The following is a 24207-nucleotide window of genomic DNA, read 5'->3' as shown; positions in this document are numbered from 1 at the left end:
ATCAGGGTAAAAGGATTTTCCTCTTTCATGGGGGATTTTCTGCGGGAAAAGAAGTAAATACTGAAGCTGTTCATCAACATTTACATGAAGTTTCTATTTTTCAGTCACACTCCTTTGAATCAATGCCAAGACTAGAAAAGATACTGAAGATTTTGGGATCGGGGCTTATCACATAAAATAAATGGGGATTCTGGGGATAAGAACTCTGTTCTTAATGATTTGAAAGGAAATTTGTGAATTAATCAATGGAGATTTCTTTCACAAAATTTTCACTGTGAATAGGAATGATTTGTCCCTCTGCATCTCAAACACCAAGTAACATTATGCAGCAGCCATTATACCTTGCCATATAATTCTCCTTACAGAAATGAAAGTAGTTATGAATTAGCAAAATTACAATACAAACAGTTAAAATGCTGTGCATAGTATTTCCAATAAATACTTACGATCAGATTGCGGAATAAGTGGAATAAATTTACTGAATACACTCTTTGTTATGGAAGGGCTGGACACAAAACATGAATAATTGCCCTTATCTGATGCTTCCACATTTGCAATGTAGAGATTGCCATTAGTCTGTGACACAAACCGTCGCTTGTCCAAAGCAATGAACACTGGGAACTCATTTAGAAGCCAGCGATAACTGAGGTCATCTGGAGGAAAATACTTTAGTCAATATTAAAACCCAACACTATCAGCTGTTTAAAGCACAGAATACTGTCTGTATATGAATCACTTGAGTCTAATTTCTGGGTTATAGATCTTTTCTTCAGAGAGGCAGCTATGCAGATAGATTTATACATGTCTCAGCAGCCAGCACACTCAGCCTACACTGAACACTGGGGCACTGCTGCTGTCAGTGCAGGCTACTGGGAGCATGCACACCTTGCCCTGGGCACAACCATCCCACAGGAACTGAGTGGGATGGGATGAGAGAGGCAGCTGGCTCTTAACCTTATGCAACTGACAAGCTGGGAACTGTTCAGCAGTTTTGTGATTTAGACAAAACCTTAGAATACTTTAACTAGTATAATGTCTCCATTCTTCAATTCCTTGCAATGCTTAAACTGAGCATGAAAACTAAATATTATTCCATTTTACAAGGTAGAAGAGATGCTAACAGCCAATTTCATCCTTCATGATGGAACTCCAGATGCTTGAGATTATGGGTATAATCCCTGCAGAGCTCTTCAGTAGCTAAAGATGAGAAAAAGTCTCTTCCAGAAAATAAATAACCTCATCTCTGACCCTCTGGGGTTAGAGACGAGGTTACTTCTTCTGCTGTTCCATGATTTTAACAGAAGCCCATGATCATAGCAGTTGAGGTAGACTTTACTAGGTAGAATGAATGGTGAACATATGGTCAACAACATAGTCAAAACAAAAACCTAAATGGTGATTCTCAAGCTGCACAAAAGTTACCGTTTCAGTGTACATAAAGGAAACTTGCAAAAATAACTATTAATTCATCTTTTACTCTTCAGACATTGAAAATGAAGCACTTTGAGCTGAATTACCTGGGTAGTGATAAGGGGGCTCACAAAGAAGCACTGCCCCAACACCTTCTCGTACTTTAACCTCATAACGTTCCTCAGGTGGAAAGGGATCCAGATCTAGTTTTTAAAAAAGCAAGGGGAGGAGAATAGGGATTTTAATTACAGTATTTTTTTATTATCATCATCACTTTCTGTCCTGTAGAGATTAGTATAGAAATACACCAATGCATGGCAGATAGAAACTTGTTGACCCCTAATGCCAGTTTTGCTTTTTTGTCACTACCAACAAATTTTTTGCTATTTTTGTCAGCATAATTTTAAATGCCAGAGGAAAGAAAAAAGTGATGCAGACTTTATCTCTAAGGGATAAAGGTTTAAAATATTTTAATGAGTGTTAAGGCACTGGACCTAGTTTGTACAGTATTCTCAAATGGCCTAATTGATGAAGTCTATGAGAGAGTGTGGGTTTTGTTCCATGGTTTCAGTAAATTTGACAAGAAAACAAAATTACAGCTGGTCAAGACTTTTGAACTTTTTTAAATGGTTGTCGACATTTTCCAATCAGTTTATGCATAAGAAAAAGAAAAATAACTTACACTAAAAATCAGAGTTTTCTCTACTTAATTTTAGCAATTCTATTCAGTTCTTTAGAAACAGTGATTGTAGAAAGAAATTTTTTCATAGGTGATCATTAAAAAGGAGAAAAGAAATACAACAATGTAAAGAAGAATGAAAACAGACTTTTTAAAAACAGATATTTATCAGTTTCCAGCTATGTTTTCACTATTCACTACATCTTTTCACACTTTACCCTATTTTAGTTTACATATTGAAACACTATATATTAGGTTTCTGTTAAGTGATAATTTTTCAGTATGCTATCAACATTCAGTTCATGCAGCCTGTGAGCTATTAGGCAGAAAACAAGCCTCAGACTATTTTGGCTCTATTTTTTTTAATCGATTCGGTTTATTAGTTTATTTTTTTTATCCTATTGATTATTCAGGACTGACACAACTGAAGCCTGCTTTAGCTATAAATAGATATCCCACAAATGGCATTCTGATGTTTTCTAGATTAAAAAAAGGTAACAACCTGCCTTCAATTTTTTTTCCTAGAAGATAAACTTGCTAAATACAGACTAAGACTATATCAATGATAATATGATCAATCAGCTCATTATAGCTTCTGAATTTCCCTAATATTTAGGGAAATAGTCCCACAGTCTCACAAGTATTATCAGAAAGCTGAACTTTTCACTAAATGTCTGATCTACAGCAAGGAATGAATTCTACTCATGGAAGCTAGTTAAAGACAAGAGTGGCACCAAACCCATGCTGTCAGGGCACCTAGGGCTTTGTGAATGGACCCCAGCTAGAGGGGATTTCTTTTTTTTCTGGGATTTCTTTTTGTGCCCCCTGATGATAAAATATATGGGGAAAAGGCAACTTAAGTCAAAATAAAACATAAATCCCAAACACTGTCTTAAGTACATAAAATTTTGCCTTATTCTTCATTTAGTACATCAATTTTTTGTAACTGATGTATTAATGATATGCAGGTCTGTACATGTACATGTCTTCTCAAGGCTAGCTTATGACTGTCAGAAGTTGACAGAAATTTCCCCAGCAGGGTTTTTTCACTGTAGCCTAGGAGTCAGGACATACTTTACTAGCAAGTGCTGGGCCTTCCTCCTGCAATTGTGCTTGCACTGCACCTCATCACCATATGCCCTCACCCAAGTCTTTCTTCTGTGACCATTCCCCCTCAGGTCCTACCATGATTTTAAAAGAGTCTGGACATTATTATCTCCAGATCTGGCTCCATGAGTCTCTTCACTTAATAATTTAACAATAACTCACTGGGAAGGCTGTTGTTATGTCAGCTGAATGCTAAAGAATATAAAATGCTCACAAATTTATTTTGTGTCAATCTCTGCAGACTAAGGCACTTAAGACATTGTTTTTACAGAGTTGTACAGATATAGCACACATTACCAGAATACACCACAGTGTAAAACATTGGGCATTCATAGCTAACCATAATTTTTCTATATTCTGAGATAAACAACAGCTTACATCCAAAGCTCAGAGTGGCTTCACTGCTTCTGACAGTTCCAAAGACATTTGACACCACACAGACATATTTTCCAGCATCCCTTGATTTCTCTGGATTATTGATAACAAGTCTGCCTCCCACCATACTGTACCGCTCCTTTGTTAAATCAATATCCCAGTTGTTGAGTTTCCACCTATTAAAAAAGAAAAACAAGATGTAACATTGGCCCCAAAAAGCAAACCTGGTAAGAAAAACGACATGAAAAATAACTCATAAATTCTGACATACTATGCAGGAATTATTAATATATTTTTATACAATTTTTAAGTTTTCCTTCAGCAAGAGGCACAGGTTTGAACTCCAGAGGTCTTTCAAACATAACAGTTTCTCTTTCTTCTTAGAGATGTGACACAGTTTGTTAAAACATAGTTGCTCACGACTTATATTTGTGTCTATTATTGTGTCCACAAGAGGGAGCCTGTTGCCTTAAAAAGGAACTGCCTGGCTCCTATATGCAAATAGCAAAGATGCATCTTTTATTACATTTAAAGATCATAACATTATTCCTGCATAAATATTTTCTTTTTTCATAACATAAGGTTAGGCATTAGCATTTGACAATGATAATACACCCACCACCTGTTCATTCACTATTGAAGATGTACCAAAATATGCAGAGTTCTCCTTTGGAAGTGGAACTTGCTATTGCCATAGACAGAAACAAAACAAAACAAAACAAAACAAAAAAAAATTAAATTAAATATAAGAATTTAAAAAATGCAGCAAATAGTATTTTGATCTTATAGAGTTCTAGAGATATCACTTCAGTCCTGTGAGAAACACAACATGTTGGTGTTAGAAAAAATAAATATATCCTTTATTCAGAAATATCTAGGTATAAATGTGCTGAGGACAGCTCATCCTGCTATAAAAATGTCAGGAAGGATTTATTTACCTCTGAGATAGAAGAATTTTGACTCAATAACTGGTAGAGGGCTGAGATGAAGATAACATATTGAGGTATACCAAAAATAATGTGTCAGGAAATAAGAAAAGTGGTCTTATTCTGTACTGCAATTCTCATCACCTATCAGAGCTAATTGTCAGATCTGATCCTAGACAGAGAAGCTCTGGAGGTGCAATGCAATTCTTTGAGAGTGTTTTTGCTAGTTCAGATTTCGCTGAGCTCGCAATAGATAAAGAAGAATGTCAAAATTTATTTAGAACCTGTAATCATTTATAGATGGTGTGTTTACAGTCTTGCAGACAGAGCTGGGGGAGTCTCTGGACCAACTGGAAGGGATAGGAAGTACAGCAAAGGGTATCAAATCTTAGCATATGTACTCTCTCCAGTGAGTACTGGGGACAGGTCATGGGGTAATTTTCTGAAATTGATCTCTTTTGCTGGCAGTATATAATGTCTGTCTTTAGTACAGTTACAATAGTTTTCTGCCAATGATCAGGTTGTAATTTAGTCACAGTCTTAATACTGATAATCTTAGGTACATTTCCCTCCACACTATGAGAAGATAATGGCTGACAAACTATATGAATGCACAACAAAGCATTGCTTTCTACAATAATATAATTATTGTGAAAGAAGTCATATGAGAACCTGTATTAAAACTAGCTGAAATGTTTTTTCAGAATGAAGTTTTTTATGTCTTCAGTAGCATAGCTGACACATTCTTGATCACTGCCCTGCAACACAGAGGATGCAAAACCACCATGGGATGTAGAATACTGAGGTTCAACAATCAGTACTTCTCCTTTCAAAGCAAAAGAGAATAAAAAAATCTTTCTGAATCAAAAAGAACAAAGACTCAAATCTCTGCCAACCTCAACCTAAGCTGGAAGGACAGCCTCTCAGTTTTTATAAAGGTCACTTTTTTTTTAAATTTACCTATGGATCAGTATTTCTTTCAAAATTTGAAAACATTTAACACAATATACTGTTTTTAATACTGATTAGACATTTTGGCAAATCAAATCAAGGTTGAGTCTTACTCAAAAATTGTGTATCTGCATTTTTTCCTGCCTTGAAGACTTCGCTCCAACCTTTTAACACAGTCAATCATTTAATAAAACAATCTGAAATAGCTGCTGAATAAAATACACAAGATTTGCATATCAAAACAGTAGATGTCACCTGTAAGTAGGAAAAGGAACTGCTCGAGCTCTGCAGTTCATTGAAACTTGTCCATCTGAAGATTCTTCTGGATAGATGGTATCAATAGGTTGCTCCTCAAAAACGGGTCCATAACCTTTGTTTCCTTCCTCTGAAAACAGAACAGAGTTTCAAATCAATCACTTTTTAACTAGCAGTCAAACTGAAGGGACAAATTCGCAGCACACATTAAAGAATCAAAATGTGAAGGCAAAATAGTGAGTCACCCAAAGTTAAATTCTATGTGCTTCAGCAAAACTGGAGCAGTACAGATAACAAAAGTGCTGTCTGTCCTTCACTGATTCCTGCCTTCTGAGAACCAAACAACTCACACTTTGTTCCTCTAATACTACCTTGTGTGTCTTCTCTGATGAAATTAATTATTTGTCACTGTTTAGGCCAGAAGTGGAGATAATTAGCACCTGAAGGTAAGTCCCTTAGAAATACAGTGCGACCAACTTACTTCACAGAGACCAACAAATTCTGATCAAAAAGGTCCACATCCAAAACAACGACCCATATTTGTTCTGATCTACCCCTAGTCTTGATCTTACAGCCTAAATATCTCCAATGATTTTATGTATTTAGAAACAATCTTTACTACAAGAGAAAAAAACCCTTAAGTAGGGTAGCAAAGCCAAAAACTACATTGTTTCCAGATCACACCTGTCCTTCCTTTGAAGCTGAGTTATGTATTAGCTTCTACACTTCAATATAGAATTTTAAAAAGGTCCTACACTGAAAATAATTACAATTTGCAAAGTCAAGTACTTAAAGGTGAATAAATGTAAAATAGGTTTGAACACAAACTGCATTTTTTAATCTTTCTTGTTGATTTGTGGATGCTGTTGTAAAGTTGGTAGGGTCTGCTCACCCCTGCTGTGCTCCCTTCTCCTTTATCTCCTCCGAGCATACAAGGTTGCTCTTTGGGGTCTAAGAAGCAAGGCTAAGAGCAAAGGTTGAATCTATTGGGAAAATTCTTCTCAGTAAATCCAGGATGAGTTTTTTCCTGTGAAAATGTCAAATATGCATTCCAGGTACAGAATGACTCTGTGAGGAGGAGGCAGTGGATGCTCCATATAGATACAATTTTGAGACAACACTGTTGTCTAATTCTCACAGGTCTCTACTGAGACTGAAACAACAGTCTGGACTCTTGTAAGCAAATTCATGGGAGAACAAATGAATACATGATTGCTAACAGGTTCACTTTCCATTCAAGTTCAGAGATTTGCTTCAAATCCTAGAGATGCCAGAGACTTGTAAAATGACTGCAAGAATCTTGGAATACAAGGGAAACAAATGAAACAAACACAGCTTTCATTAATAAGATCTTCAGAGACAGCTGAATAATTTAAATCAAAAGCAATGGTTAAGGATGGAAATTATTTTCAAAAGCAATGGTTAAGGATGGAAAATCCCATCATTTTGCAGTAGTATCTATGCTGTCTATAAAAATTTGTTACATGTCTTGTACTTTAAAAAATCTTCTCAGATCAGTAAATAAACTGGCAGTGTAAAAGATGAATGTTCTTAAATCAAACGATGACTCTGTATTCATGCCCTTAAAAGTCCTTCCTGTTTTGTCCTAAAACATTCTAGAATAAATTAGAGAGATTGTAGGAATCCTGTAAAAGAAGAATTTCTCTATATACCTAAGGAATGGGAATTATACCAGTGAAAAAATACCACATATACATTAAATAATCTTTCTGCAGATATCTTTTTTATTTTTTTTAATTCCCTATTCATAGATGGACACAGTACTAGAAGAAGTTTGTTTGCAGATAAAAAACAACATCCCTTTTGACTTCAAATCAATGGTAAATAGTAAAAAAGCCACCATTTCCCTTGAGGACAGGAGGAAGTACAAAAGATACTACTACACTGTGAGATATATAGTAAGAAAACTTAATTTTTAAAAACTAATTCATGTAAGGAAAATACTTTCAAGGAAGCAAAGAAGAGCAGCTAGAAAGGCAGAGCTTTTGAGCAATGGTCTGCTTTCTTTCCTATTTTAAAGCACAATACAGAATAAAAATCTACATATTGCTAGACCAAAGAGAAGAACTAATTTCAGACTGAAAAGGCAAGACTCACATACATGTTCAGAGAACGGAATGACTAAGCCAGAAACCTGATGGCATGTTCTTTGCAGTTGTTAAATATGAGTACAGAATAACAACAGCCTCCAGCAGCAAATAGCCATATCAAATGCAGCTGACTCTTCACCTTAGGACTCAAATGATGTTACGGAGCACTTAGGCATTTCATGGCATGCATTTTTAATGCTGCCAGCACTATTAATTATACTGAGTGAAAGTCTGCTTCTCACACCTATCAAATGTGCTTTATAGAGGCACTTCTGCTGCAATCTATTATGAATCTGGTTTCAGGTGTCTGTCTGCACAGAATAGGATGTGCACACTGAATTGCAGATATGGCAAACAATAAACCTTTTATTCTCAGCCGCAAGACCCCACGTGGACCAGTGATATGAAACAGCACATGGGAGAAGAGAAAGGGGCTGTGAAAAGACCTGCAAGAAATGTTTACATTTGAAGTAAAGTACCATGAATGTGGGACAAAGTTTGGAGAGTAACAAAGGGAAGACTAAGAGTACAAGAAAAAGCATCAGCTCACTGATGTTGAGCCTACATGAAAAAGAAAAATAGGGAAAGAAGAAGAAAATGGATATATTAGACAAACTGAGGATGTGACGAAGAGCACATTTCCTATGTTTGGGTCTTGCTTTAGACAAAAGGATGGACAGCTTTCTGACCTCTCAAACAGTGCCCTACGTTTTGGGTAAATTTCTTGCGATTTGTATTTTACATTGGACCAGAAGCTATCACCTGACTGTTAAAGGCATTCTTCATCAAATTCTGAGAACAAGACTCAGACCTTTCAATATTGCTAAAATGTATTAGGAAGTCTGTGAAAAGGTCAAGAAAATCTTTCCTCAACTGATGAGATTACTGTATAAGAATCTTTCCCTCTGGAAGGCAGTCAAATCATTCATTCTCCAAGTGACATTTTATAATGAGTCTTCTCCTTCTCTTTCTGTTTCCTGTACACCTATCTATTTCCCTGGCACTCAACATAGCCAAAATTGACTGTCACAGACAGCTGTTGGGTGTGAGTATTGATCTACCTGCAAGTGTTGTATCCAGTTACATATTTTAACATGAGAGAGGGACAAAGATCTGTTGACATGGCACACGGCTAGATTAACCTTGAGTGCTAAAGGATGCTGCACGTAAGAGCCTTGGAGCCACTCATTATCAGTTTAACTAAGTTGTCAGGCTCTGCATCAGCCTTGCAAGACCAGAAACCATTTGGTATTTAGAAGTAGATCTTCTACTGTTTTCAATATGTCAGAGAAATGAGGACCCACCCATGTCTGAGAAGCTCATGCTCAAAAACAAGATGGTCTGGTAATGAGCCGAAGTATCTCTACCAAGCATGGAGGAACACAAAATGGCACTTCCACATTTCTGAGCACTGTGATCACCAAACACATTATGATTATTTATTTATGAATGTCAGACACTCATCAGTAGCATGTAATGGTCTTCTAAAATACAAGCAGGGACAACACAGACAAGGTAAACAGGCATCAAGTTTATTCATCTACTTCTTTTTTGGAAGAAAATATTATGTCTCTTTAGAAGATGCGAATAATTCTGTATGCTGTGATAAAAAGCTTTAAATAATGTAGATTCTAGCCTCCAGTTCAGAATTGCCTTTTTGAACCTACTGTTCTGGAAAATGTCCAAGCATGAATAATTTAAGGTTTGGGGGCTTGATTGGTTTTTTACTTCTCTAAATCATGTGGGAAAAGTTGTACTTGGCATTCATGGGAAGCTTATGTGCTGAAGCAGTAATGTGTTCATGTTGAAAAAATTCATAACATAGAGTCACCATGATGGAGAGAGAGGGTAAATGTAAGTCATCAAGATGCTAAAGGCAAATAATTTTCCAAGAGCCAGTTAGCACTCAAACAGAAAAGGTAACCACTCCAGCACTCCCACTTCATATTGTATGAAAGATGAAGACTGTCTTTGGGAAGGCTGCCTCTATTTTTCTGGACTCAAAGGAGCAGGAGAATAACTTCTGTTTCATATGTGCCAGTGAGGACATTGAAGAGCCCCATAGTTAATGACGTAGTTTCTCCTTCACAATAAGTTTCAAGTATGAAAAGCCCCAGCCCCTAGCAGAGCAAGTTTCTCCACTTGTGCCTAACAGAGTACAGTTTTCTTGTCTTCTCATACTGCCAAGAGGAATGTCAGCCAATACTAATTATTCTATTTCAAACATATTTCCATTTGCCTATTCAATATTTAAATTTTTAGGTGGTTCTTCCTTAAAAATCTAAGTGTTAGGAAAGTGACTTAAGAGCCTAACATGTTGATCCCATGGGAAAGTCAGTGACCAGCAAATTAGCTAAAGTGCAGTAGTTATTCTGCACAATCTCCCCACACAAGCCTTCCTGGTGCAAATGAAATATTGGCAACACTCTCAGAAATTCAGCACGCTGTCTAACAGCATCCCCATGTACTCATCAAAACAACGGCCTTGCACTGAGAGGCTCTGCATCTTACTGGCTTTCTTGCTTTACCAGCCTCCTCTGAAGTTTCAGTTCCTAGTGATTTTTGGAAATTTGGTTGCCTAAAAAGCAGAAGGGTTCAGACATTTTTACCCTTGGACTATTGCCTCATTTTGCACAATTCAGAATAGTTTACCAGAGTGACAAGCTGCCTTCTAAAGAATGATCTGACCGAAACTCAGATGCTGTCTGGCTCTGCACTATCAAATTCCAAGTTAAAAAGTAGAACATTTTAGGAGAAACATATTATCAGAGGGACATTTTTCACTATTGATTAATTTCATAGCCAAATGCAATCTACTATTTATTATGCACAATAAAATACAGGGTGTTTAAAGTTTTTTATTAGCCTTTTGGAAGAACAGAACAAGCTGTAGTTGAAGAACAGTTTTAATTCTTTTGGTGATGGGTGAGTATCCCATCTGAAGACACACCTGAGTTCACTGATTTACATGGGAAATAGTGGATGACAGAAAAACTTGAAATTCAGACTTAGCAACAGGACACAAATCTAAAGGGGAGTCAAAGGCAACTTGGAAGTGTGTTGGAGAAATGTCAGGGGGAAGTGGAGAAGAGTCAAATATTATCAGTAATAGGCATGAAATAACTTTTTTGGCAGTGGACAGACAATCACTGATATGTTCCCTGAGGAGTAGTTTGCTGCTCTCATTTGCCTTGCACTACTCAAAGCGCACTCTGAAAAGCAGCCCTTGTAACAACTGAATGTTTTATCAGTAAGTGGAGACCAAATTATTTATGGCTTCTTCACCAGTTTATATCTGTAAGACTACATTTCAAGCACTAATTTACCTGGAAAATAAATACTGCTCCTGTCTCACTGCAGAAGATGATCTCTGCCTATACCTCTGATGCCTATACCTCTGATTCACAAAATCTTTGCTTCCCTTCTGTTTAGTAAATGCACATTCACCACCGATGAGAAACGGCCAGTCAATGCAACAGTTCTCAATTTCTGCCTTTGATTTCCACAAAACAGAACTGGCTAAAAAAAATCAAGGTGTTTACTCTAAAGCAAACTCTAAAATTCTAAAAAAATATGCATTTCACTTTGGGAAATTTTTTAATAATTTCCTGCAGTGAGAAAAAGAACAATTTTAAAACAAATAAAACCCTCAGCTCTTAGAGTCTCAGAACGCCTGTCATCTCTTCAGGCCCAATTCTCAACATCTCAAGTCAGTGCACCTTCAGGTTGCTAGCTCTCTGTTTCCCAAATACTTCTACCTGTTAAAGGCTGAAGGTTCTCAATGCTAAGTCAAATACATGAATTCTGATCACTTTCAGTTTTTTTGGCTGATATCTTTAAATTTGGGGACATCCATTGGGTGAGACATCTCAAAACAATGTATCTGCAAGCTAACATTTTCCTGGGTCCAGAGCACTTAATATAATAGTAGGTCTGTTTAGGAAGCATGGATTGCAAAAACCTAGATCACAGATGAGCTTGCCAAAGGCAATTTACAGAGTAGAACCACCTAGAACTGCAGATCCAGCACCACAGAAGGCAAGAGGAGACAAATATAGTTCCAGAGAAAGTGTGTTTTGCTAAAAGGTGATAAAACAACTTCTTAAATGCTCTGCTTTCCATATCTGCTTCCAGTTACCTTGCCTCGTCACTCTGGAACTTGGTCTGTCTTGCTATTTTAATGAGAACTCATGACCATTACTCAAAAACTGTCCCCAGTTTACACGTCCTCCATTACTGTTGATATTGCCAGCATTCCCCTTGATAACATCCTGTGTGAAAGAACACCTCCTAGAACTTGATCACTCTACTTGGGCTCCTTCTTTCTCTTCAGTATCTTTCAATTTTTAACCACACTGAGAACACTTTCAAGCAATCTGTTATATTTCATCTTGGTAACTGCAGATACATATTTTCTGGATACAGTGGCATTTTCATTGCCAAGAAATACATTCAAGACAATTAAGACTGACTGCCAGCAGCTCTCAAACACATTTGAAATAAGAAACCCTCCAGCAAGATTCAAGTGCTGGGGCTGAGCAAAGACTGCCACACCAGGTTTATATAACCTAGATGGGTGCCATAAACCCTAGATAAGAGAAGGAGATTTTCTCTCCACTCAAAAGGTTATTTAATGATTTATGCAAAATTATTGCTTTAATGATTTATGCAAAGTAGAGCAGGTCCAGGAGCAGAGAGTATGTGCACTACTCAGCCTTGCAGTAATACACTGGCAGTAACAAACACCCTCTGATTATATAAAACTGGGAATCTTCCACACTGGAGGGGGTGCCATACCTTCAGAGATGGTCACAGGTCTTAACTTTGGCTTTTGATGAAAAATGCAAGCAAGTATTTATTCCATACCAGAGGGATAAGTTAGGAAATGTATTTGAATGGTAACAGCACTATTAGAACCTGCCCTGGATCCACAATCCCTCACACCAATGGCTCCTATCGTGTTTGTAGGAATCTAAGAGTGCCAAGAATAACAGCCCAGTGAGAGATCAAACGAGCCTTGCTATGACAGTGTCAGTGTGTACTCATGCTGCACACAGTGTCATGACAGCCCACTGTTCTTCCTATGTCACTTAGCTGTTACCCTCACAGCACACGACCTTCCAATGCCATTCTCAGGAACTTGCCAGCAGCTACATTCTGGTGCCAAGGCTTTTTTGGCTGATGGGCATAAATGTGATGTGCAGAATACACAATAACATTAATAATTCAATCCTGCCTGTCAAGAAATTACCTGAACATTTGTTCTCCCTGATTGACTCCCCCTTTTACCAACCAGTGTCTAGCACTTGTGTGGCTACCGTAGCTGATTGTTTTGTTTGATGCCAGCAGGTCCAGAGCAAAATCACGTGGGTAACATTACTGATAGCACTTCACAGTCTTTTTTTATTATTATTTTGTTCTTTCAGGAAAAGCCCAGAATTGAATTAAAGTGGTGAGCTTAAAGTTTTAATTTTGGTGCTATCAGCAAGTCTCATACCTTTACAAAGAAAAAAACTCTTGAAACACACAGCAAATATACTGTGAAGGTATTGATTTTAATTAGGCATCAGTAAATCCTCTTTCAAACTCAGATGTGGACTAAAGAACACCATTCAAAACCAAAGAATAAAGTAATGTTCCTGCTAAACCAGGAATCATCCTGCAAGCTCTGGACTGATTTCTTAAAGGCAATGAGCTTACATCAAAGTATAAATCAGATTTTTTGACTCAGTAATAGGGAATATGGTGTCATGGTAGTGAAATTGAGGCAATGCCTGAAATGACATCCCAGATGAAGCAAGTCTGTGACCCTCAAACTTGGGAAGGATCTAAAGCCTACCTTGAAATTAACCAAAACATTAGTACACAATGTTTGCGCTTTTCAAATATCGATGGATATTTTGTACATGCTGTGTTTACAACTAACAGAAAAATTCATCCCAGCAACTAAAACCCAGCATTCATTTGAATTGGCATGGAAATCTGAAACAAGCTTTATAAATCTCCAAGTTGTTTGGAACAGTTGGAATTTTGCCTTTTCACAGACCTCACTCTCTTAAAATGGAACTAAAATTTCAATTGCAAACATTTCTCTAAATGCAAAAGCTAGAAATATGACTCCAGAATGTTATTATTATGGTTCCACCTCTATTTATGAAAAAAATATAATTTTTTAATTAAAAATTGAAGTCAGAATAAAAAATTGAAGTCAGAATATGCAGAATTACCACACTGTATTATGAAAAACTACCACTACACCGGGCTTCTGAAAAAATTATGAATTTTAGATGGTGTCAATAATACAGAATTTTGTTTTTATTATTGTTTATTATTCTAAACATGTTGATCATCTGTGCACAACAGACAATTGATATACTTTTTATAATCTAGAAAAAGATTTCATTCTGTAAATCAAATTAGACAATGCCAAATTTAAAGTCCAGATCTGTCTTTTTTCAAACTTTTTATTATGGCAGCCATTGTAATAAATATGCTTCCTGCCAGTTTCATTCTTCACATTTAGTAATTTGTTGTTTCAGCACAAATAAATTAAAGCCATAAAAATATTCTAATTGTCCTTGAAACACATAAAACTAACAACAGTTCCTTTAAGGAATTAACAGAGAAGATAGTCTTACCTACTGCCAGGGAGTAGACAAAACAGGGTGTAATAAGATGATAGATGAAAAACCAAATGGTTATCTTCTGTTCAGCCATCATCTCAAAAGGAATTGTACACTTCAATCCCATCATTCAGAGAACTAAAAATGTCTGTTACAGAGAAAGAAGAGAGAGTCAATAACACTGACATAAGGCTTTATCTTATATCACATTTGGCCTGGCCGATGATGTGACTAAACTGAATACTTCAGAGTTAATATAGGAGAGAATCTTTTGAATAATAAAGGCATCATCAGAATTTCTGGGACAAATTAATTATATCTATTATTCAGAGAGCACTCTGTTTCAGAGTACTCAGATGTTCTGGTGATGGTATATTATGGTAAATGTTAAAACTGAAGATCCTTTTTTACACTCCTCTTCTGGATTCTATCCTCCACCTCAGTAAATCCTACATTGCAATTAATGCCTTCAAAATCTCTAAAAAAGACTACAGTGAAACTAAAGTCCATGCATCTCTTTCATATTCATTTTGTCTAGTATATCACCGTTTTAAACTTTTAATATACAGTTAATGGTCCTTCACAAAAGTGGTTATATTTTTCATGAGTTTCCTTTTTAGTAATGAATATAATCATTATTGCAATGTTGTTTTCAAAGGTTTCTCTTTTCCATATGGGAGAAACTCTGCCCACATATATACTAAAACCAAGCTAAAAAAGCATGCAGCTTCTTTTGAATATTCTAAGATTTTTAAAATTATTTTTCAGACATTTTTGTAAGATTTGTTACTACTTCCAATCAGAATATTTTGCTAGTTTTTTCTTGCTGGGGAAAATTATTTATTTCTTTAGAGAAATGTGTCATCATGTTTGCAGTGTGCAATCCTCTACCTTTTTTTTTTGATGGATTTCTTGTCACAAATATATAAATACATCCTTTATATCCATCCTTTATATCCATCACACCTCGTTCTTGCTTATTGATTGGTTCTGCTCCAGCACTCATTAAGAACTTCATGCAAAGAAGGCTTCCAGCTTATCTCTGACAGAATACTGCATCTCAGGCATATGCTGATATCACCCAGTCCCCTCAGTATATTCATTTTGTTACTATTTCATTTTTTATAAAATATGCTTATACATACTTAAACACCCTTCAGTAATAAGCATCCCAGAACAAGGTATATGCTAAAAAAAGAATACTTGTAGATTAGGGACATTGTTTAGTGTAAACTTGAGCAGTTCTGGGCTAGCAGCTGGACTCAATGATCTCAAGAGGTCTTTTCCAACCTAAATGATTCTATGATTCTAATACTGCATTGTCATTTTTAGCAAGGTGTAGTCTCAATGTTCCTGCTTTCCAGCCTCCCATGCCAGGAATTGATGACTCTGACAGTGACATCCACCTTTTACCATGATACTTGCCCTTTCCACATCACAAATTCTACTAAATTATTCATTTCCAAAATCCAGATATTTTAAATCTTGTTTTGAAACTGTCCCATTTCCCACCTCCAACACCAAGAAAGGGACAATTTTAAATTACAAAGCACAAGTAAAATACACTTGACTCCCTAAGTATGGTCAGGATAAATCCTGCCCTTTTTACAGAGAGCCTCTCATCTGAGCTGCTGGCAGACATGCCTGCTGCAATCCATATGTCTCACATCTCCCCATGAGGTGGCTAGGAATGTGTCTTGGCCACTGGGGCCTTTTACTTGTCCCCTCTTTCTCAGAATTATGCTAAAATGTTCATTTCACTATGCCTCAAACAGTGAACTTTCCTTAGAACAGATTTTCAAGAGTGTTTTGATAAACTCATAAGGCAGGAAAATGACAAGAAATATCACGAGAAAATCTTCTGGTCAGAAATACAGAAATGTGTTGCATGTCACATTTTTCCCCTTTTTAAGCAGAATAAATCCTTAATGAAAAGTTAAAAGCTATATGACCCTACAATTATGGCTGTTACATTAAAACTGTGCTCAGCAAAAGACAGACAAGAGTTAAACAGTGATTCCCCAGAACTGAGATTTATTTAGAAACATTCCCTAGAAAAAGGTTCTTAGATTGGCAACAAACACATATGCTTACTGTAGCTGGATCCAAGGAGAAAGATTTACTAAATGTCTTTACATTCCCATTTGTTGGCACTAAAGTTTCTTCAGATTCTGTCACACAAAGGACATCCACAACTATTTCAGGTATCTACCTTGACCAACGTATGAACTACTGTGTCTCTATGATTCATCCACAAGAGAGTGGTAGGTTTGCTCAAGAAATGACTTTGTATGCTTTTCCAGCAGCCATGCCCAGACTATGACATCCTTGTGATGTGGAACTGCTTCCCTGAAACATTTGTTTCCAAATGACACGAGTAAATTGCATAGTTATGCTGAAATAATGCACATAATTAAATAGCAAAGAAACAGGAACTCTTTAGGGAACAATGGTAATTACACAGCAGCTCACGACGATAATAACTGTGTTCAAGTGTATTGATAGAGGAGACTGTTAAGAGCACTGTGTTCTCTGACATTATAGTCAGAGATGGAAAATCCATCCTCCCTCTCTTCAGCAGAATTTAGGTTCGATTTTGGAAAGATACAATGTCCTCTAGTTCCCCAAAAATCCCTTTTTGCAGGCCCAGGAGAAAAAAAAAAAAACCAAACCGGTCTGAACAATGGCTCCAATTGCAGTAAATAAGAATTGTGTCAGTAAATGCTATAAATACTTCATTTTATTCAGAGACAAAAATATCCACCCTGCCAGGATTTAAATCCTTTCCCTCCTCTCACTTGTTTCGGCTGAGTGGGTTCTGTATATATAGCACAGCCATCCCTCCTGATTCCTCTCAGCTTGCGGGTGAGAAGCTGCTTCACATCGCTCTGCTGAACTTTGGCAGGCCTGGCTGCTATGAGATGAGACAGCACACAGGTTATTGCTGTGTGGGTCAGGTGGCAGAGCTGTGCACAGTGTCACCACCCAGCTGCCCAAGGAGTGGTCCCGGCATATCTGAGGTAGCAGCACTGGTGCCAGAGGCAGCACTGTGGGCTGCAGTGCTCAGGCAGCACAATCTACTTTTGCTCTACGGCTCTCAATCTTTTTTCTTTGCAGAGTGAGAGGGATAATGCTGCCTAATTAAAAATCATTCCTGGACAAACAAACAGCTAATCACCTTTCTCCTCTGAAAAAGCACAGAGTGTCTACATATCTGGACATATATCCTTCAGTCTGCACAGTACACTATCCTTCTTCTTCCAAACAAACCATCACCATTTCAGAAAACAAGACACTTTAAAAATACATATTAAAATGAGCAGTCATTTAAATGCAACCATGCCATGTTTAATTACTAACTAATGCTCATCAACACACTTAGGTCCCTTTCAACTGTACAGTTTCCCAAAAAGAAGCAGTCACCACTACAGTGTCTTTGCTAGATTCAAAAAACCCAAGTTCTGGTGAGCTGTCTGGTGTGCAATCCCCAAAGGAGGTGTAAAAAACTGGGGCATTGGCTGCTGAATGAGAAGCACATTGAATTTTGAACACAGAGACCTGCCAGAGTGCTTCTGGAGGCTTGCAGTGTCTTGTGATGCTTCATTAGGATGAGAGGTGTTCCCAGGACACAAGAGTAAACCTGTCTCTCTACAGTATCCAATTGTAAGTATTCTTTAATCTCTCAAAATGCACTTTAGGAAAATGTCTACGTTTTCTGTCATATGAAGCTTTCTTCAGATCTACAGTGTACTTTGGCATTTATTTAAGAAAAAAATACACCTATTTTACAGCTATGGAAGCAGACAGTGTTTTCCATCACTTCCCTGCTAAATCCAAACATGCAGATGACATCATTGTTTTGCAAGGCCATAAAGCATTTATAGGGTGGACACAAAAACAAATTACAAACAGCAGGTAATTGAAGTCAGTTGAATAAATATTTGCAAGATCAAAGGCAGCACAAACAAGGTACATAATCTACCAGATTTGAAATCAAGAAGGGATAGGGATAGACAAGGGACAGAAGAGCAACAGTGGGGGAGGTTGAAGGGATGAAGAGGAGACAAAGAAAAGATCTCAACACCACAGAGGAATGGAATGCCATGTGGGACATGTAGGATCTATGGGAAGATGGAAGCAATAAACCAACCCAAAAGGGCTGCTAGAAAAGAAGGCAGAAAGTGAAGGAGATATAGATAGGTAAAGATGTATGAGAATACCAGTTGCCTCTGTCAGTAAATCTCAACATTTACCATGGAAGAGCTTTCCTGAACCTCGCTTGCCAAGGCCTTCAGTGTGGCAGCAGCATGATTACTGCATCAGCCCCTGACATCCACTCCAGGCTCCAGTCAGGAACCCCCAAGTGCTGAAGGGGAAGAGAGGGGGCAGAAGAAAGTGTTCAGGAGCTCTGGCATGGTACACTTAGCTAGAAGAGGTAAATCAAGATGCACATTATGAACGTCATTTCCTGGTATATAATGATAATTATAGACATTCAAGTCTCAGAATTGGTAGAGATTCTGTCCAGATTAGACTGCAAAATAGATACAACAATTTAGAAGAAATATGCGGCTCTCTACCCTTTCTCAAAAAATGAATATATATAATTGCAATAATTCACTCACAAATTAACACAGTGGCAAGTTATAATCAAAGTCTTTTAGGAGTCACACAATACTTCAGCCTAATCAGTGTTTTGTATTTGTTTTTACTTCAGACTCTTTCAGTGATTTTTGTAAGCATGTAATCGCTCCTCGTCTTTATTTTCTTAACGGAGTTGACATTTTCTTCTATGATAAGTAACTCCTCAAAAATCTTATTAGTTACTCAGTACGTAGAAATACCACAAAACAGTTTAAATAAACAATTATGTACATTGCATATTATTTATTGTATCACTTTTTGTCCTTTTTTGCTATTTTGGCCTTTGCAAATTCATTTTGTGATCAATGAACAAGTTCTGGGTAAAATGACAATCTGGGTAAAAATGTGCCATTAAAAAGGACACTGACTCTTGTTCATAACTCTGGCTTCTCAGCCATCACCCCCACACAATCCAATTTACTTCTGAAGCCAATACTTTAGCCACTAGCATTTATAGCTTTCTCTATTACTGGAAAAGTGATGACAGTCAAGTTTCTTGCCACTGCACAGATTTGTCTCATTCCAGTGGTCTAGGATTGCTGTAAGCAAAGTTCCATGCCAGCCCTGCTCTTATAGCACCGCTGCATCTGCAAGAGACTTTAGGTGTTAGCTGGCTCTCACTTAGAAGTCCAAAAGTGACTTTAGTTCCCTTCATAAAGGCTTGTAGAAACACTTACCTTATGATTTTTATAATTCAAATCTTTGGTTTTGACAGATTTGTTCAAGTGGAAATGGAATCTCAAATCCACTCCTCACAATACTGTCCACTGGCCCAAACAGTCCATCACCAAAAATTGTGCTTCTAATATTTTCCACTTCATCCTATATAAAGAACACTCTCCCTTTCACATGAATGAAATCCAGCTAAAAAGTACATCAATTTGATAGCCCATAAGTAAGATACTCTTCTCGAACAGAATTTACAATTTCAAGGACAATATGCAATGACATAACAAAAAAGCACAAAGCTGCAGCAACATGCAAGCTAATTCTTCCCCTCCAATAACTCCATGCTTTTTAACTGCTTACTGGTGTCAAGTAACCAATAATTAAAAAAAAATAAAAAACAAAACAAAACAAAACGAAACAAAACAAAACAAAACAAAAAAAAAAAAAAAAAAAAAAAAAAAAAAAAAAAAAAAAAACAAAAACAAACCCAGAATCAGTTTATTAATATATTTTAACAGGCTAAATTAGCAAGTGATTCTTTCACTGCTGGATAACTCAACCAGCTCTGTGATTTTGTTTAATAAACATTGACTCAGAAATACAAAGAAGCAGTATCTTGGAGGTGATCTGGAATTTAATATCACCTGGAATTAAATCTGGACAAAGATGACAAGGAAGACAAGAAGGGATTCTTCAACTGCACCAAAACCAAAAGGAAAACAAAGGATATAATGTGGGCCCATTGCTAAATGGAGTGGGAACACTGGTTACACGAGGATGCTCAAAGAAAGCTGATGGACACCCTAACAATGAACAAGCCTAACAAGGTTGCTTGGAATTATCTTTGAAAGGCTGTGGTGATCAGAAAAGGTCCCTGAGGACCAGAAGAAAGCAAAGGCCACTCTGATCTTCAAAAAAGTCAGCCTCTCCTCAATCCTCAGAAAGCTGATGTAGTGCCTCATTCTGGAGGCCATCTCTATCTACACTGATGACAAGAAAGCAATCAGGAGTCGGCAAGGAAGATTCCTTAAAGGAAAGTCATGCTTGACCAACCTCATTACCTTCTACAATAAAACAACTGCCTGGATGAATGAGGACAGAGCAGGAGTATTTTCTAGCTCAACTTCAGCAAGGTTTTGAACACTGTCTTGCACCATCCTCACAGGAAAACTCCAGAAGTGCAGTCTGGATCAGTGGACAGCGAGGTGGATTGAGAACTGGCTGAACAGCAGATCCCACAGTATCACAAGTGGCAGAGGGTTTATCTGGAGTCCTGTCACTAGTACTGCGCCCAGTATGGTTTAATGCATTCATCAATGACTTGGATAAAGATGCATCCTCAGTAAGTTTACTGACAACACAAACCTGACAGGAGGGCTGATACTGCAGAGTGCTGTGAGCCCTTCAAAAGGGCCTTAGCAGGTTGCAAAGATAGACAGAAAAGAGTTGTCTGAAATGCAATGAAGGCAAATGCAGGTTCCTGCACTTGAGGAAGAATGCACCAACACAGGCAGCATCATACTTCCCATTTTCATTGTTTCTCTCTGTTTCTTCTTTTTGCTATTTTGTCCTTAATAGTTTACAGAACTAACAATATGTCTTATTTTTCTTACTTGCATCCACTGATTCATTATGAATCAACATTAATTTTCTTCCCTGCAAGGGCATTAGAGCAGTCACAGCTCAGCTAACCAACACCTCTGTAACAAATTATCATCTGGAAATACTATTACAAACATATATTTTCAGGAACATTAGGCATCTTCTAATTTGTGGTAAACTCAACAACTCATCTTTACTATTAATCATTAATACAGTTTAGTTACTTTTCTTTAGGCAGGTGCAAAAACTTAGTTTGAAATACATCAGATCATGAAGTCTTCCTTAGTGCTACTTACACACTGTCTTTAATTCTCACATCAGCAACATAGGCTCAGACAGACAGTCCCTATCCACACTATTTGCTCTATCAGTAATTGGTTGCTCTTTCTTCTAAGGTAATAAATGAAAAAAGATCACTCACTACTATCATAACTCACAGGCATTACTCACTCTTCTGAAAGCTTGCTTGTACGGGCTTTGCTGCCTAAAGACTGCCTGGTAAAATATTTCAGCAACAAAAATCAATAAACCTCCTTCCAAGTCCTGAGCATCCCGCAGAACAGCATAATACTCTGTTCCCACATGTACAAGTAGCTTCCACTTGTGTCTTAAAGACCAAGCAGTTTAAATTTGACTCCAAGGTAACCAAACATACCCATGTTTCTAAAATCAGCATGAAAAAACATCAGCCACTAATACAAATAAATATCCATTACTAAAACTGTGTATTCCTGCATGATAAGAGAGATTTTTAGGTTACTTTGGCCAATAACTTTTAAGGGACAAAACACATTACCGTCTTTAGAAAAATTAAGTGTATAATTGATGTCTTTATTTGAGCTTTAAATGTTGTTAAAGTTTATAAAAGAAAAAAATACTAATCAGAACATTATATTGAAATTAAATCTTAAAGAGATCAATTTCTAAGGAAAAAAATTATTTTATGTTCCAGAAAAATGAAATGAAGATGTATAAAAATCTTTATCATGCTCTTGGCATTTTCATTTGATTTTCACATTTTCTTGAACTTAATAATACCTTGTTATTCATCAGTAAGTGGAGATACTGGAATGACTCATGTATATTCAATAAGTTCCCAGCAGATGTATTTATATACATAAAAATTTAACAGTTTATCCATATAATCTGCAACTCAGGACACCCTAAAACATACTACTTATTATACAGCCAAGGACAAGCTCAGTGGGAGATTTCATCTTCAAAATGCATGTTTCCTAGCAACTCTCTTGAAATCAGAGTAGCATTTTTTAAATTTACATCAATCATTTGGAACTGTTGAGAATACTTAAAAACATCTCTTTCATCCTATGAATAAACAGTTTGAATCAGACTAGCAGCTGCAAAAAGGAGAAAAAAGGAAAATCAATTTAATGTTTACTAGAACTTGCTGGTGGATTTTGGAACAATACATTATTTGTGCCTTTTGGTTTTAAGCTTACAGATTTCAGAACAGATGTTGGTGAGATCCACTGGCATTTTTTATAGGTTTGAGCTGCCATCACCATTTCAAAGATCCTCTGTGTTTTAAAGACTCCTTTTCAAGGGTACATACTCATGAGGTGGGCTTAGCTGTGCTCTGGACATTTTAGCAGACAAGCAGTGGTTTCATTCTACTGGTTTCATGACCTACAACTAAAGCATTATTTCTGTAGTATTCAGATTTTTGGGGAGAAAAACAAGAATAAAACTAATTCCTTGAAAGCTAAGTTTCTTGTCTCCTAATTGTCAGTTGATACTTTTAATACATGAGTTACCTGTCAATGCCAGCACATCCTCAGAGGCACACAGCATGTACAGAAATCTCTCCTAACACTTAGTCAACAAGGAGGGACACGAGGACACATACCATCAGAACAGCCTTCGGAAATCCCTGTGCCAAAACCACTTCACCTGACATAAGAAATTGTATTTTCCTAAAGCTACTCAAAATCTTGACCTCATGATTGCACTTAGATTAAATCAAGGTGGATCGAGGAAGAGAAGAGACAGGAAAATGGACAGGCAATGGGACAAAAGGGTCTGGTTGTGACTCTTCTGGGTGATGGGTCCCCATTCTGTGTGCATGAATGTGGATAGACCATGTGCCCACCACTGGGATGGGACCAGGAGCCCAGGTCCCTGTGGTGGCAGCAGTGAGAGACAACATAATGTGTCAAAGGTCTGAGTGGTGGCAACTGGACAAGGGGCCACAGGCTGCAGGATCCATGTATCCAGGGTGTCAGCAGCTATGGAAGCTGATTAGATATGTGGCGGTGGGTGTGAATGCCAGTGAGATTGCCAGCAGCCATAAAGCAGCCAGCAAGTACAGCAAGAGGCTTGGGAGCAGGTACTGGTGCTGCTGCCAGCAGCTGGGAACAGATGGGCACCAAGGGCCAGGTCCTGGGCAGGGTGGGTGCCTAAGGGCAGCCACAGCAGAGAGGGGTGCAGGCGTGTATGCATGTGTGCTTTCCACTCAGGGATCCATCCTGATCAGCCAGACAGCCTGACGCTCTTGGGGCTGCTTCTGCTGCTGACTCTGCTGCTGTAGGTGGCCAGCCACACACAGAGCTGGGCATGCACTGGGAGCTGCTGAGCATCACTGCAGGCTCTCACAGGCACGGGGAGCTGCTGCAGGCTCACCTCGCGCAGGCAACCACATCTGGCAATCCCCCCCTAAAACAACCAAAACTTCACTGAAATGCACCTGATGCTGAATTTTTACAATGATGGGAAAGATAAGCTCCCTGACAGTGTGAGTGTTTTATCTTTGTAATGGAATACACTTGAAAATGCCAGTATTTTACCTCTGAAATACAATAATACAATAATGCAATAATGTATGTGAAGTATGAGAA

The 24207-nt window shown here is 37.6% G+C and overlaps 1 protein-coding gene across 1 annotated transcript in view; it reads right to left on the bottom strand.

The window, feature by feature from the left end:
* CNTN1 (contactin 1) overlaps window positions 1–24207 on the bottom strand; it is a 212273-nt gene that overhangs the window by 60981 nt on the left and 127085 nt on the right. The window contains exons 3-7 of the mRNA XM_050982023.1: window positions 14453–14585; window positions 5704–5833; window positions 3575–3747; window positions 1518–1613; window positions 447–653 (exon numbers count right to left, since the gene is read on the bottom strand). Coding sequence (XP_050837980.1) covers window positions 447–653; window positions 1518–1613; window positions 3575–3747; window positions 5704–5833; window positions 14453–14567 — 721 coding nt within the window. The 5' untranslated portion in view covers window positions 14568–14585. The remainder of the gene's footprint in view (window positions 1–446; window positions 654–1517; window positions 1614–3574; window positions 3748–5703; window positions 5834–14452; window positions 14586–24207) is intronic.

Source organism: Serinus canaria, chromosome 1A (genome assembly GCF_022539315.1).
Source record: "Serinus canaria isolate serCan28SL12 chromosome 1A, serCan2020, whole genome shotgun sequence".
In the NCBI taxonomy this organism is placed as follows: domain Eukaryota; kingdom Metazoa; phylum Chordata; class Aves; order Passeriformes; family Fringillidae; genus Serinus; species Serinus canaria.
The sequence above is the reverse complement of the archived record's forward strand: the minus strand, read 5'-3'. Positions and strand labels throughout refer to the sequence as shown.